The sequence below is a fragment of the Aspergillus chevalieri genome, chromosome 8 (assembly GCF_016861735.1).
Source record: "Aspergillus chevalieri M1 DNA, chromosome 8, nearly complete sequence".
Classification (NCBI taxonomy): Eukaryota; Fungi; Ascomycota; class Eurotiomycetes; order Eurotiales; family Aspergillaceae; genus Aspergillus; species Aspergillus chevalieri.
The window spans coordinates 328,068-341,236 of record NC_057369.1 but is presented as its reverse complement, the minus strand read 5'-3'; the positions used below and the strand labels follow the sequence as shown (position 1 = coordinate 341,236).

Below are 13,169 nucleotides of genomic sequence, written 5' to 3'. Positions count from 1 at the left end.
CATCAGTTCATCCACCAGTGGAATGGGATATCGATCCTTTCGGGTAATAGCATTCAACTTCCGGTAGTCAACACAGAATCGCAGTCCGCCTCCTGGCTTCCGTGCCATCAAGATGGGAGATGAGAAGGGTGCAGCACTGGGTCCAATGAATCCCTTATGGAGGTTATCCACAATGTAGTCCCGTGCGGCTTCCAATTCCTCTGCAGTTTGCTTGTACAAAGGGCTATAACCCACTTCTCTTTCTGCAGGCTTCCCATCTTCAAGTTCAATTTGGTAATCGTTTGCCCGTCGAGGGGGCAGTTCATCAGAAGCTGCTTTGGAGAAAACATCTGCATATTCCTGATATTGCTTGGGTAGTAGTTGTTGTACTAGTTCTTCCTCATAGTGATCTTCTTTCTGGCGGTCCTTCTCGCGCTTCTCTTCAATGATGCGGTCAATTTCAGACAGGCTAGCAATGAAGACCTCAGTGTCCTTCTTCTTCAGGTGTCGTTGGAATGGTGCTGCTCCAATTGCTGCAATATCAATTTGGGCTGCTTGATGAGATGTTGTCTCCCTTTGTAATTTCTGGTTGGCCATGACTGGTCTAGAGAGGTCCTCTGATTCCACTGATTGGTCATTCAGGAGTGGCTGGCTCCTGAGAGCACGCGACATTTTAGCCATATCCATTCGCCGGTCTGATTCCTCTTTCCGGGGAACTCGATATCGCTCTCTTTGTTCCTTCTTCTCAATTTGTCGATCACGTCGCTCCATATCAGCTTGGTGGATGGGATCAGGCTTGGAATGTTGAAGAATCTGCTTTGGAGCCACTAAGTACTGTTTGCACTGGATTTCATCCAAAAGGCTTCGCTGCTCTGGCCATACCAGCTTCCGGTGTTTGACATTCAACCACACATCCTGACTGTCAAACCACTTACGTCCAACAATCACATCATGTTGTCCCAGATTAGCAATCAGAAATGGTTGGTTCAAGAACCGCCGCCCATCAATGAGCAAGTGACAAATGATGGCATGGGTAATTGTTGAACCAGTTCTTCCATCATAACCCTTTGTTCCTATGGGTGTATCAAGTCGTCGTGTTGGGACTCCAAAGAATTTTGCTAATGCCACTGCTCGTTGGTGTCCATAAAGAGATAACCATTTGCTCCGGTGTCAGCCAGGGTCGTCAGAGGGATACTGATTCCATTGTAAGCTATCTGACTATTCACACTGAATCCTTGTCCTCCAATCAATTGACTGAGATCTAACTCGCCTAGGTTGACACCATCTAGGCCCAGGTTGGAGACTTGGTGTACAGTTCATCCTTCCAGTCCTTTTCTGCAACATCTGCTTCAGCAGCAAGGTACAGGAACTCAGACAGAAATTCATGGAACTTGTCACTGGTTTTCATATAAAGTTGTCGGAAACGATGCTTTGCAGTGGTGATGCGGTTCGGGTCATCATAAATGGTCTTCAGATGATCGAGCATGTCCTTTGAATCAGTATATGGGTTCATGGCATCCTCTCGCATACGAGGGGTGATGTGCTTCCAGGCCTTGCCCTCACAGCGGCTAGCAACATATGCCATACGGAGTTGGGAATTGTCGAAATGGTCGGCGTTGGCAGCAAGTTTTTTGGTCATCAGGAGCAGCCAGTCTTCGAATTGGGGTTCCTTACCATCAGTCAACATCGGGGGATCAGGAATCTTGGTGGTCTTTCGGACACTAGTGGTTGTCGGCATGGGTTCCTGATTGCCGCTGTTGGTCAACTGCATGGCCATCTTTGCAATCTGGCGGCTATATGCATCACGCTCAGCTCAGACCTAGTCTCTGCTAGCTCCCGTTGGACATGCTCATCGTTGTCAATGCGGTCCTGAAGTTGTTCTCTAACTTCCTCCAGTTCACAGCGCAGAAGAGCAATCTCCCCATCCTTAGTCCTGCCTTGGAGTTCTCTTTCAGCACGTTGCACTCCTTGTTCGTCAATGCACTCTTCATATCGTTGGTGGATTGAACAGAGCTTCTCATACAGCCACTCAGGCTTTTCAGAGACAAACTGGAGGAACTCCTCCAATGTCACCATTTGTTGTTCTTCATTATCATCTCCATCAATGAACACAGATGATCGTCGGTTCTCTTGGTTGGTATTGTCATTCGCCTCGTTTCGGTTGGTATCATCATCATTCGCTTCGTTCCGGTTGGCTCTGGTAGAGGCAATGGTGTTTCTTAAGCGAGGCATGTCTGCTGGGTTCGTTGCGTCGGTATCGGTGTCTATCGCTCGGTCAGAGGGGCACACTACTATGGCTCTACGATCGCTGGATCGAGCCAATGAAGTATGTGTGTGTTGAAAAGAAAAGGTGAGATTCGATATTATGTCACGAGCTCGGAATAGTAGATAATAACGAACTGAGTTCCTATCTAGACTATTGTAGCCATCAACGAGAATATCGAATCTGAAGAAGAAAAGAAAAGGAAGAAGAGTCTATTTACACAAAGAAGCCTTATATATGGTTGTGTGTGGCCTCGCTAAGCAGCTGTTTGTCTCGATTGCTTTCATGGCATTGTTTGCCATGTTGACAATGAATGTCCATAAAGGCACTGAGCTGAGCCGTCACACAACATGGGTCTGTGGTAGGAGACTGTGCGCTTCAACCATATAGCTTATGCGGCTTGCAATGACTGCTTCTAATGCTTTCCCAATTGTGTTAAGCAGTGCTATGGGCCTGTATGCCTTTGGGTCTGCATAGTCAGGTTTGCTGGGTTTCTGCAATACCACTGTAGTTGACTTTCAGAAGTGCTCTGGGCAGTATCCCAACTGCAGGCAAGCGTTGAACAGATTGGTGAGATGGTCTAGGAAGACTGGGATGGCTAGAGCGTGATGTAGTGTCAGATTTGGTATACCATCAGGACCAGGAGCCTTGTTTGGCGCAGCCTGTCGGAGTGCCTGACAGACCTCTTTCTCTGTGATGGCAGGCATCTGCAATGGTTCCGGGTATTCATAGTCAGGGATGTCTGAGAGATCCGCCTCAGGAGGTGGGGGAAATAGAGTCTCCTGCAGCACCTGTGCTTTCCTTTCTGGAGTGTCATATGTTTGGTTCCCTGCATGAAGAGTTGGTGTGTAGGTTGGTTGGACACCTCCACGGCGGCGTGCCCATCGGGCTAGTTTCCAGAAGCCTTCTATTGACTCAGTTGCCTCCTCCACACGACTCTGGTGGTTGTTCCGGCTCAGTTTAATGGTTTCTCGGCCCAGTTTGTTCCTGGCTTGATGAAATGCCTTGATATCTTCCTCTTGGCCAGAGGCAGCCCAGCGTCGTGTGCGGTTAACAATGTTGCGTAATTTCTTTAGTTCTGGGGGGTATCTTGGGCGGGTGTAGGGAGTGATCCTGGCTACAGGGACTGTGCCCTCTGCAGATTGCTGGATGGTTCTGATCAGGTGGTCGGCTGTGGCGTCTATCTCCTTGGTGGTAGCTAGGGGGCATGTGGGCTGGAGGTCTGTAGTCAGTGCCTTTAGGAAAGCATCCCAATCAGCTTCCTGCCACTTCATCTTTAGCCTCTCTGGAGCTTTCTGCACAGATATATCCAATTCCATGAGAATCGGTATGTGGTCTGCTGCATGCATCCAATCCCGTCGGTCTTGACAGCGCAACAGGAGATCTCTTACCTCAGCGGTGGCCCATGCCAGGTCAATTGTAGTCTGGTGACTACCTCTGCCTGTATGCTTCTCATATGTAATGGTACCTGGTGGTGTAAGCAGTTCTAAGCCATGATCTTCAGCTACCCTGATGAGATCATCTGCTTCCTCATGGCAGTGGTCGTAGTCAGGTCGGGCCCACATTGGATGATGGAGGTTAAAATCGCCCACTACTGTATGTTTCTGGTTGGGATATTCAGCCAGTGCGTTGTGCAATGCACTGATGACACTGGGTTGGCCTGTCACAGGGCTGGGATTGTATGCGTTATGAATATGTATGGGGCCTATTTTTGTGTGGAGTGTCAAGGTGCTCAGGTCCTTTGTATGATGCTTTATCGTGTGACGGCTCAGCTCAGTGCTTTCATGAACATTCATTGTCAACATGGCAAACAATGCCATGAAAGCAATCGAGACAAACAGCTGCTTAGCGAGGCCACACACAACCATATATAAGGCTTCTTTGTGTAAATATATCCTTCTTCTTTTCTTTTCTTTTCTTCTTCAGATTCGATATTCTCGTCGATGGCTACAATAATCTAGATAGGAATTCAGTTCGTTATTATCTACTATTCCGAGCCCGTGACATATCGCCCACTTCTTTGGATCCAGTGCCTTGCTAACAAAGAAGCATACCCGTGGCATATTAGCCACATTAGTGTCCTTGCTAGTAGGCTTGATCAGGAGATGGAAGCGGTTTCCAAGCATTTGTGAATATGTGGTCACTTGGTCTGTGTGTCTGTTGATGTAGGGCTCCTGGATAGCCAGGATCTCTAGGTCGCGCACCTCTTTCTCACCAAAGAGGTGTATCATCACTTTTTCACGTGATTTCCAGCAGTTGACCTGCAGGATTCGAATTCGTTTAAGATCCATTATTGATCACAGTTCCTCCTCCATTGGGTCTCCACTGGGGTGGCACTGGCTTTGATCATCAGATTCTTGGCCATGGTGCTGGGTAGAGCTTCTGTGTTGGTTTCGAGTCTGCCTGAGTACTCTTGGGGCAGTATCAGTACTTGGGCCACTGAGAGCTCTTGCTCTAGACCGCTGGCGAGGGCCCTCCCTAAGCTGCAAAGTCTGGGTCTGGGTGTTCATTTCATTTTCTGGTTGGGTATCCGCCATAACACTGTTAAGTTCAGGTTCATCCTCTGTGCGAGGTCTTTTATTGCTCTTTCTGGGTCGGCCTGGGCCACGGCGTTGAGTGTGGTGTTCTGAAGCTTCTGCGGGGGTGGGGTCTTGTTCCTCCCCTGAGAGGCCTACAGAGCCAAGGGAGACTGGAGCACTCTCATACCATCCACGTCCATTGGCTCTGTTATGACGTGCAATCTCCACCTGTTCCACATGGGCTGGGCAGCTGCGGTCAAAGGCAAAATGGCCCTCTGAGACCTTCTCACTTTGCTTAGTGTTCTGTTTCTGGCAGACTGCGCATTGGGCCTTAGTGCGGTCTCTCGCTGTGGGACATTGCTGGGAGGAATGGTTTAGTGCACAGTATGCACATGAGGTAGGCCGCTTGCAGTTTCGAGCTATGTGGCCATACAATTGGCAGTTGAAGCACTGCTGGATCCGATGAGTTTGGTTGTAGTATTCACATGGGTGGTCGCGGCCATCAAGTGCCAGGCCAAGCAGTATGGCAATGTTGGCAGCTCGATCATTATCAAACTCAACAATTAGCTTAGACGTTTCTGGTTTGTGTTCTGTAATATGCCGGGGGCCAAGGAGCCATCCAGTGTATGTAATCACTGTGGGGGCAGAGGCCAGACGCCCTAGGTTATCAGCCTTAATGCGAGCTGGCGCAGCTGCTAGGTCAAGATGGCAGTTGACGCCATTCATGACAACACGGTATGTTCTTCTTTTGATGGTTGCATTATCTCCAAAGGCAAGGCACCAGTCTTTTGCTGCTCTAGCTAGTTGTTCCACATCTTCCAGGCTCTCTGCACGCAGGATAATGTCTCCACTGGGCAGGATGCGGCCTGTAGAGACTGATCGGTGGGCAATGATACTGTTGTTTGATTCTTTAATGGCATGGTTTGCTCGCTCCACGACCCTGGCCTCCTTCTGGTGGCGCAATGGGTCAACAATTTGGCGATCAGTGCTTCGGATATGGATCTCCAGGTCTGTTTTCAGTGGGAATGGTGTTGCCGGGCTGCTTGGAGAGGTGCTTAGTGTCCCATTTGTACCGACAGATCCATTGGTGTTGCCCTGCATCCAGCCCGAGACCAAAGAAGATTTTGCTGATGTCAGGTGACTTGCTAGAGCCGCATCCCGGAATGATTTTGCATGGCCGGAGGGACTAGATGCTGGGGGGCTGCTGGTTACTTTTGGGGGCTGCCATTGTAGAGCTTTCATCTCCTATGTCTACTTATCAAGCATGGTTTGGATTTGTTCGAGCACCTTTTTCTGGCCGTCATGGTCTTCACTACCATTGTTGCTGGTGCGGTCGCGCACCTTTGCTGCAAGGTCTTCAACCGAACTCATGAACCGGATGAATAGATCCCTGGGAGGCAATCCCTGGGTCCGGTCAGCAATTTGCTTCAGCTCTGCTGTTTCTGTGAGGATAGCAGCTGCATGGGCGCATTGGTCGTGGTCTTTATGGTTATATGAGTTGTTTTATTTGAGCTGTAATATTTGAGCTGTAAGGCAGGTATCCCACGTATTTTGCGATTAAAACGCGCCAAGGACTAAGACATTTTTAAATACGTTAAATTGATAATATGCTAGTTAGGCCTATATAAATACACCAATTTTCTCACTGGTTGCGGCACGGAAGGACAACGCATAGCCCCGTTTTAGTCCAGCTGAAAAATCACCCCACCAACCATCCAGAGGTTCATGTCAATCGCAGCTGAAAAACTGACCCACATAGACCAATATTGACATGGATAAGAGTCAGATGAACACCATCATACATAGTAAAAGTTACTGAAAAAAAATGTTGGATTTTTTTCATACATGATTGAGATAGCTGGACTTATTCACCAGGAAGATACCTTTCTAATACAACCTGAAAGCTTCTCAGTGTGTTCGATTTATCTCTGTGTATGTCCTCAGCAATCCGATGCCTAGGATCTGCGGGGATGTGCCACCCGATATCTAAACCATATGAGGTGTTATCTGTTCATACCACCAAAAGCATAGCTGAAATGGAGCCTTTGATCTGCTGTCTTTTCCCACTAAACACGGTTTCCCGGACCAGTCTACAAATCACAGAATCTTCATCTGTACAGGTGTAAAGTAGTTTTCATGTCATTTGTGGATCCAGCATCTCTTGAAAGGCCCATTTCTAGTTATTAGAGGCGTGTTTCCTCGAATCCTGCCATCGCTTTCTTCCTTCTTTCTCACCTTGTGCTTGATATTCTCGTCGTCGATATCTAGATAATTGAATGGAGAATTTGAAGCCATCACTCTAGTTGGGGCATATTGATAGCAATCGCAGCCAGAACAGGAATGGTCGCACAGATGCTTGACGCGCGTCTAATGTCTTTGTGAGCTCCGACCTCTACAAACTGGACGCCAAAGGGGGCATGGTATTAGAGCTAAAGAATCGCTTTATGGACTACTGTCGAAAGACACAAGGCAAAAAAAAAAAAAAAGAGAGAGAGAGAAAAATGAGAACATACAACAGCCGGGATTCGCTGGTGGTCACCCACCCAACTACTAACCGGCCGGCGTGTGGCTTAAGTACGGCTGAGCGGACGGGAAGCCCTGTTCTCCACACCCTATGGTCGTATGTACTAGCTTTTATTGCAATACCGGTTGATTTGTGGTTACGACACCAGGGATGAGCCTGGGTGAATGCACTATAGAGTGTGAACCATCACCCAACATCGCGCAGCGCCGCAATCTCAATCTTTTGGAATACTTCTAATCCAATGTGGTTGCAGATGACGAGGCCTCGTTTTTTGGGTCTCCTTTTCAATTAGTAATGACATTCCACGCGTTGAGCACTAAGCTCTATATACGACTCTATACAAGATGCCCCGTTCAAGAAATGCTGAATTGTCTCCTCAATTGAGATCACGTATAGGCGAACTCCATGCAATTGGCTGGGGCGCTAAACGAATCCATAATCTACACCGAGACCTCTCTGTAAACACCATAAAGACCACTCTACGACGCGAAAAAGAGCGTGTCGATAATGTCACTCGCAAACGGTCTGGGCGCCCTCGACAACTTACAGAAGAGCAACGCGACCATATATATGATCTCACTGAAAAAAACCCTCATATTAAGGTCCGTGATCTTGTCGATGAGGTGGATGGGGTGGTGAAAAAGCGCTCAATTCAAAAGTTGTTGCATGAGATGGAACGCCGCAAATGGAAGCAACTTCGTCGCCCTGAACTGTCAGAGATTCATGCTGCTAAGCACCTTCAATGGGCCCGAGAGTATGAGAACTACACCCCTGAAGATTGGGCTAGGGTCCGGTGGTCTGACGAGTGTACAGTTGAGCGAGGTGTTGGTATTCGTCCCATCTGGACCTTCCGACGACCATGTGATCAACTACGCGAAAAAGACGTTTGTACACGTCGAACAGGGAAAGGAGTTAAGCAGATGTTTTGGGCTGCTTTTGGAGATAATGTACGGACAGGTCTGATCCCCTTAGATGGCGACCCTGATTCAGAAAGAGGTGGAGTATCAGGGCGAGTTATCCGCGATCTTTATGAGGCATTCTTACCTGAATTTGTCCGCCCTGGTGATATCTTTATGCATGATGGAGCACCAGTGCATCGGGCGCACGTTGTGATAGAAATCCTCCAACAACTAGAGATAACTGTCATGGTCTGGCCACCTTACTCACCTGATTTGAATCCAATTGAGAACCTCTGGGCAATAATGAAACAGCAAATCTATAAGCTCTATCCTGAACTAGAGCACGCCCGTGACACTGAAGATACACGGGAGAGGTTAATAGCAGCAGCTAAGGAAGCCTGGCAGGCAATTGATGAGCAGGTGTGCATTAAGTTGTCAGAGACAATGCCGCATCGTGTTAAGGCTGTTATTGAGGCCGACGGCTGGTATACAAAATATTAGTTTCCTTGGAGGTTTAGACCGGCAGAAAAATTGAATATTACTAGTTGTTGAAAAGCGGTGTGGGGCAGCAGTATCTGGGGGGTTCAGACTTTCTGCATCTCACTGTACTCCCTGATTCTGGCCATGCTGCCAGCCCGCCATCTAGTCATATGACATGGCACGTGACTCATATATGGTGTGTGAAACGGGTAGATTCCGAGTCGGGGAAGTCGGGGAGTCATTTTCCGGACTGCACGAGGCTATATAGGAAGAGGAAATTTGAATTACACAGAAGGTGACATTGATCTCTATAGACACTGTGATAACAGAATAAGTGCTTGGCCATCAAAGTGTATGGCTACGGTGTTTCCTGATGAGGATCGATCGGATAAATAGTTGGCCCGAGTAGCGAGGTCAGGAGATTCTTATAGTCAACGTGTGCACACATATTGTAGATTAAGCACTCAATCAGCTACATACGCGCATACACGTTCGATAGACAATATAGCTCTACCTTCCGCTGGTCCTCTCCATATAGACCTCGTTAGTCCGGAATAAATCGACTCCCGATTTCCCTTCTGAGCTACGATCCGAGAGACCCCGTTTCATTTCCTATGAGGAGCCGATCGGCTTCGCCAATCGGTCCGACTATAAATCCGTCTAGACTCTCATCAGTGTGAAGCAGAGTCTCGGATCGTAGCTCAAAGGGGAAATCGGAACTCGATTATTCCGAACTAAACGAGTCTATATCGAGATAACTAGTTTAACGAAGAGGTATATTGCCTAATGAACGTATGTGCGCGTACGCAGCTGATTGAGTCCTTGAATATCTATCAACGCGTATTGTGTATGTATGTATCCATTTAACGTCGTGTCTATCAACGCCTACACGCTGGCTATCTAAGAATATCCGGGTCTCGCCATTCGGGACAACGTTTCCCCGATCGACTCTCATCAATTACGTCAGGATAGACCTGCTCAGAAGCCTACATACAGCCCACGCCCGCGAAAAGCCTGAAGAATTTACTACTACTACTATTACTACTACTACCACTACCACCAGAAACTCTTCGGGAATATTTCAGACCTTACGTCGCTTATCTGCTAGGTGGACAACACCACCATGGCTTGTTCCAGATATGTCATTTCATGCCGTTACATACATCATCAGAAATTGATGGACTGAGCTGTATAAGTACCACTGTTGTGGATGTTTTTCCTGGCTGTGAAGTTACCATTGAAGGCCTGATGTACTGGCAACGGGAGAGGTGTTCTGTCCTGATGTTGCTTCTGAATTGATCCCTCTGTCGGCCTCCATATCCTTAAAATACCTTTCGCGCAAGCTGCCGCTGTGGCTGCTGCATAAAGCTGCCATCCTTTGCTTTTATGGCTATTGGCATAGTCACACACCCCTTTTACCACAATAGTTGGGATTGTTTCCCACAGTCCAGCTCCTTCCATCTCGAAGGCAATTGCATTTTCCTGTTCAGCAATGCGGTCTCGATGTTGGGCAGACGTTATGACTTGGTCCCCGGAAAGCTACCACACCAAAATGTACCATCAAATTGTATGAAGCGCAACCTTCGTTGTTTGCTTTCTGGATCCGAGCACGTGGAATCAATTGGCTTACATCACATCCGAGCTCGGTACACGGTAAGTTCAAGGCATTCTCGCAGACGCTATCCTCAGGATTCAGGGACCTGGCACAGATTGTACAGGCCTGTGCGTGTTGATGTTTATGACGGTAAGTCTTCTCAAAAAGTCTATCTTCACAGACTCCAGGATATTTCAAGGACTTGAAGTCTTCCGCCTCGAAAATCGTGATAATCTGAACGACTTCTCGTCGTTCCCTCGCATGCGGCTGGACGCCCATGTCACCAGCAAGAGAAACAAACATCACTATCTTAGTCTTGGCTCGCATTCATCTCTCGCCTCGTTTATTGCTTAATAGATGTAAGTGACTCGGTTTCCAAAGTCGAAGCATAACAACTTGTTGACTTCTGTATAGAGGTGTGCGCATCCACCGTGCATACGATCGGTCGGGGCTCTCGCCCGCTGGAAAAGCCCCAGTCTCTCCATCCGCATGGTGCTGTAACTGGGTGCCAGAGATCGTCGATGCTGAGCAGTATGACGAATCAGGTGCTCTTTCCGGCTGTGCCTAGACGTACAGTATGGGAACAAGCACTCATATTTCTGAGTCGTAAATCTCTAATATAGTACGGTTGGTTAGGCAGGAACGTGGGAAATGATGGAAAACTGACGGGAGACCAATGTTTTACCGAGGAACCTCGGATATTTCACCCTGATACATGTAGTGTAATTATTTTGATGCATTTTCCTTTCATACAAGAAACTTACAGCAGCCCTCAATACCATTATTGCCATACTACATGAAGTGGATGTCTAGTAGATTATCCGTTGGATATCCAACAGTGTGGCGGTTCAACGCTTCAACACCGCTCGGTGGCTGATATCGACAAACGCGGCCATCCGAGCAAGCAAACGAAGAAAGCCCTTAGCGCGGCCACACAGCCCATGGATAAAACCCCTCTCTTCCTCTTCTTCTTTCCTCTCCAGATTCGATATTCTCGTCGATGGCTACAATAGTTTAGATAGGAATATCATTTCGTTATTATCTACTATTCCGAGCCCGTGACATCTTCCATCAAAGATGTTAAGTGAAACTCTTAAAAATAAAATAGCTTTTAGTATTCCTAAGAAACTACCTATAATAGTTTCTCCTAAGCCGTATGGTAACATCATTTAGGTGAATACTTATTGAATAATGAGGTAACAACTGATCCCTTAACTAATGAAAATAAGCATCATCATCAATTATGCTTTTATATTATCGGGTACAGTATCTCGGCCCCAGACTACTATGCCTGGTTAGTGATCAGTTGCAGCCCAAATCACCCCGGCCTTTCCAACATGTCCGTGCGCCCCTCACTTAACGGGTGAGAGTGAGAGTGAGAGGTGGTCATTAGCCCGATTCTTACACTAAAAGCACCATTCGCAGCACACTTTGACTGATCCAATGCAGTTATTAGCACTATCTGGAATCGTCAAGCCAATCATAGGGATTGTCTGCAGGAATTAGCTTCTGTCCCAGTCCCTTTTGGGGTGTTGGACGAAAGGTCCATTTCATTCGGCCTGGAAGCCCAACGGGTTAAGACCCCTCCAGACGAACGAATAACACTTGACCATTCATAATTTTAATAAGAATGACGAAGCCCTCTTTAATTCAGATGGAAACATTGGGTTGCTTCCGTCATATTTTGGCTTTCTTCCAAGAATTCCGAGCTCCTCATCACCATGGGGCTCTTCAGCTTTGCCAATGTCCTCCTGGGACTCGCTGCGCTGTATGTGCTCAAGAAGCTCCTGTCACCCAAACGAATGCTGGCACCGCTCCCACCAGGCCCAAAGGGGATGCCCCTCATTGGGAACATTGGGGATCTGCCGCCGCCGGGGGAGAAGGATTGGAAGCATTGGGCAAAGTTCAAGAAGCTCTACGGTAGGCTCACGCCTTGGCTAATATACGAAAAATCTCTAATTCTTCATCACAAACCAATTGATAGGCCCAATCAGCTCCATTACCATTGTTGGCCAAACGATCGTCATTCTTAATGACCCCCAAATGGCATTCGATCTGATGGAGAAGCGCTCGGCAATCTACTCATCGCGACCGCGTATGGTCTTTGCCTGCGAAATGTCGACTTCACCGAGCCCCGATAATTCCTTAAAAAGCAAACTGATGGTGAATGTAGGGTGGGCTGGGAACACATCTTGGCCATGCAGACGTACTCGGACAGGTTCCGCGCCTATCGCAAAGCGATGCATCGAGTGCTCGGCTCCAAGACGGCGATCGCACGCTTCAACCCGCTGCAGGAGGTAGAGATCCGGCGGTTTCTGCTGCGGGTGTTACATCGCCCGGAGGATCTGGTGCAGCATATTCGGACGTATGCCGTACTACGTATTCCAAAGTATGTGGCTCGTGTCACTGACTGAGGGTAGGGAAGCCGGTGCTGTGATCTTGAAGATTGCATATGGTTATGCGATTGAGCCCCATGGTCGCGACCCGCTTGTTGATCTGGCGAATGACTCAATGGAAAAGTTTTCCATTGCCGGGACGCCTGGGACATGGCTAGTTGATATTATTCCATTCTGTAGGGAAAACCTCAATTTTATCATCAGATGTCGCTGACTTGCGATCTAGTGAAACAGCTGCCGACATGGTTCCCGGGGATGGAATTCAAGAAGACGGCCAACGCGTGGCGACGGACCCTGCTCACGACGATCGAGAAGCCTTACCTCCTGGTTCGAGAGCAGATGCGCAGGGATAACTACTCGCCCTCATATCTCGCCAGTTTACTAGAAGGAGTCTCCGACAAATGGACTCCAGAAAAGGAACTCGTAGCCAAATGGACGGCCGGATCGCTTTAAACAGGCGGAGCAGACACAGTACGGCAGCCCAGTCATCTATCTCTGCCATTGCTGACCTACCT

The 13,169-nt window shown here is 48.0% G+C and overlaps 3 protein-coding genes across 3 annotated transcripts; 1 reads left to right on the top strand and 2 right to left on the bottom strand.

Moving 5' to 3' along the window:
- Positions 1–1,740: 1,740 nt before the first annotated feature.
- On the bottom strand, positions 1,741–2,211 carry ACHE_80114S (uncharacterized protein; the record flags this gene model as incomplete). The annotated part of the gene is made up of 1 exon (XM_043283449.1): positions 1,741–2,211. The coding sequence occupies one exon, from the start codon at positions 2,209–2,211 to the stop codon at positions 1,741–1,743; it is 471 nt and encodes a 156-aa protein (XP_043140727.1).
- A 3,801-nt stretch (positions 2,212–6,012) lies between these two features.
- Positions 6,013–6,476, bottom strand: ACHE_80113S (uncharacterized protein; the record flags this gene model as incomplete). Its single annotated transcript, XM_043283448.1, has 2 exons — positions 6,013–6,242; positions 6,470–6,476. 2 exons carry the CDS (start codon positions 6,474–6,476, stop codon positions 6,013–6,015), a joined length of 237 nt encoding a protein of 78 aa, XP_043140726.1.
- A 5,503-nt stretch (positions 6,477–11,979) lies between these two features.
- On the top strand, positions 11,980–13,107 carry ACHE_80112A (uncharacterized protein; the record flags this gene model as incomplete). Its single annotated transcript, XM_043283447.1, has 5 exons — positions 11,980–12,178; positions 12,243–12,375; positions 12,432–12,623; positions 12,679–12,830; positions 12,881–13,107. 5 exons carry the CDS (start codon positions 11,980–11,982, stop codon positions 13,105–13,107), a joined length of 903 nt encoding a protein of 300 aa, XP_043140725.1.
- Positions 13,108–13,169: the final 62 nt, after the last annotated feature.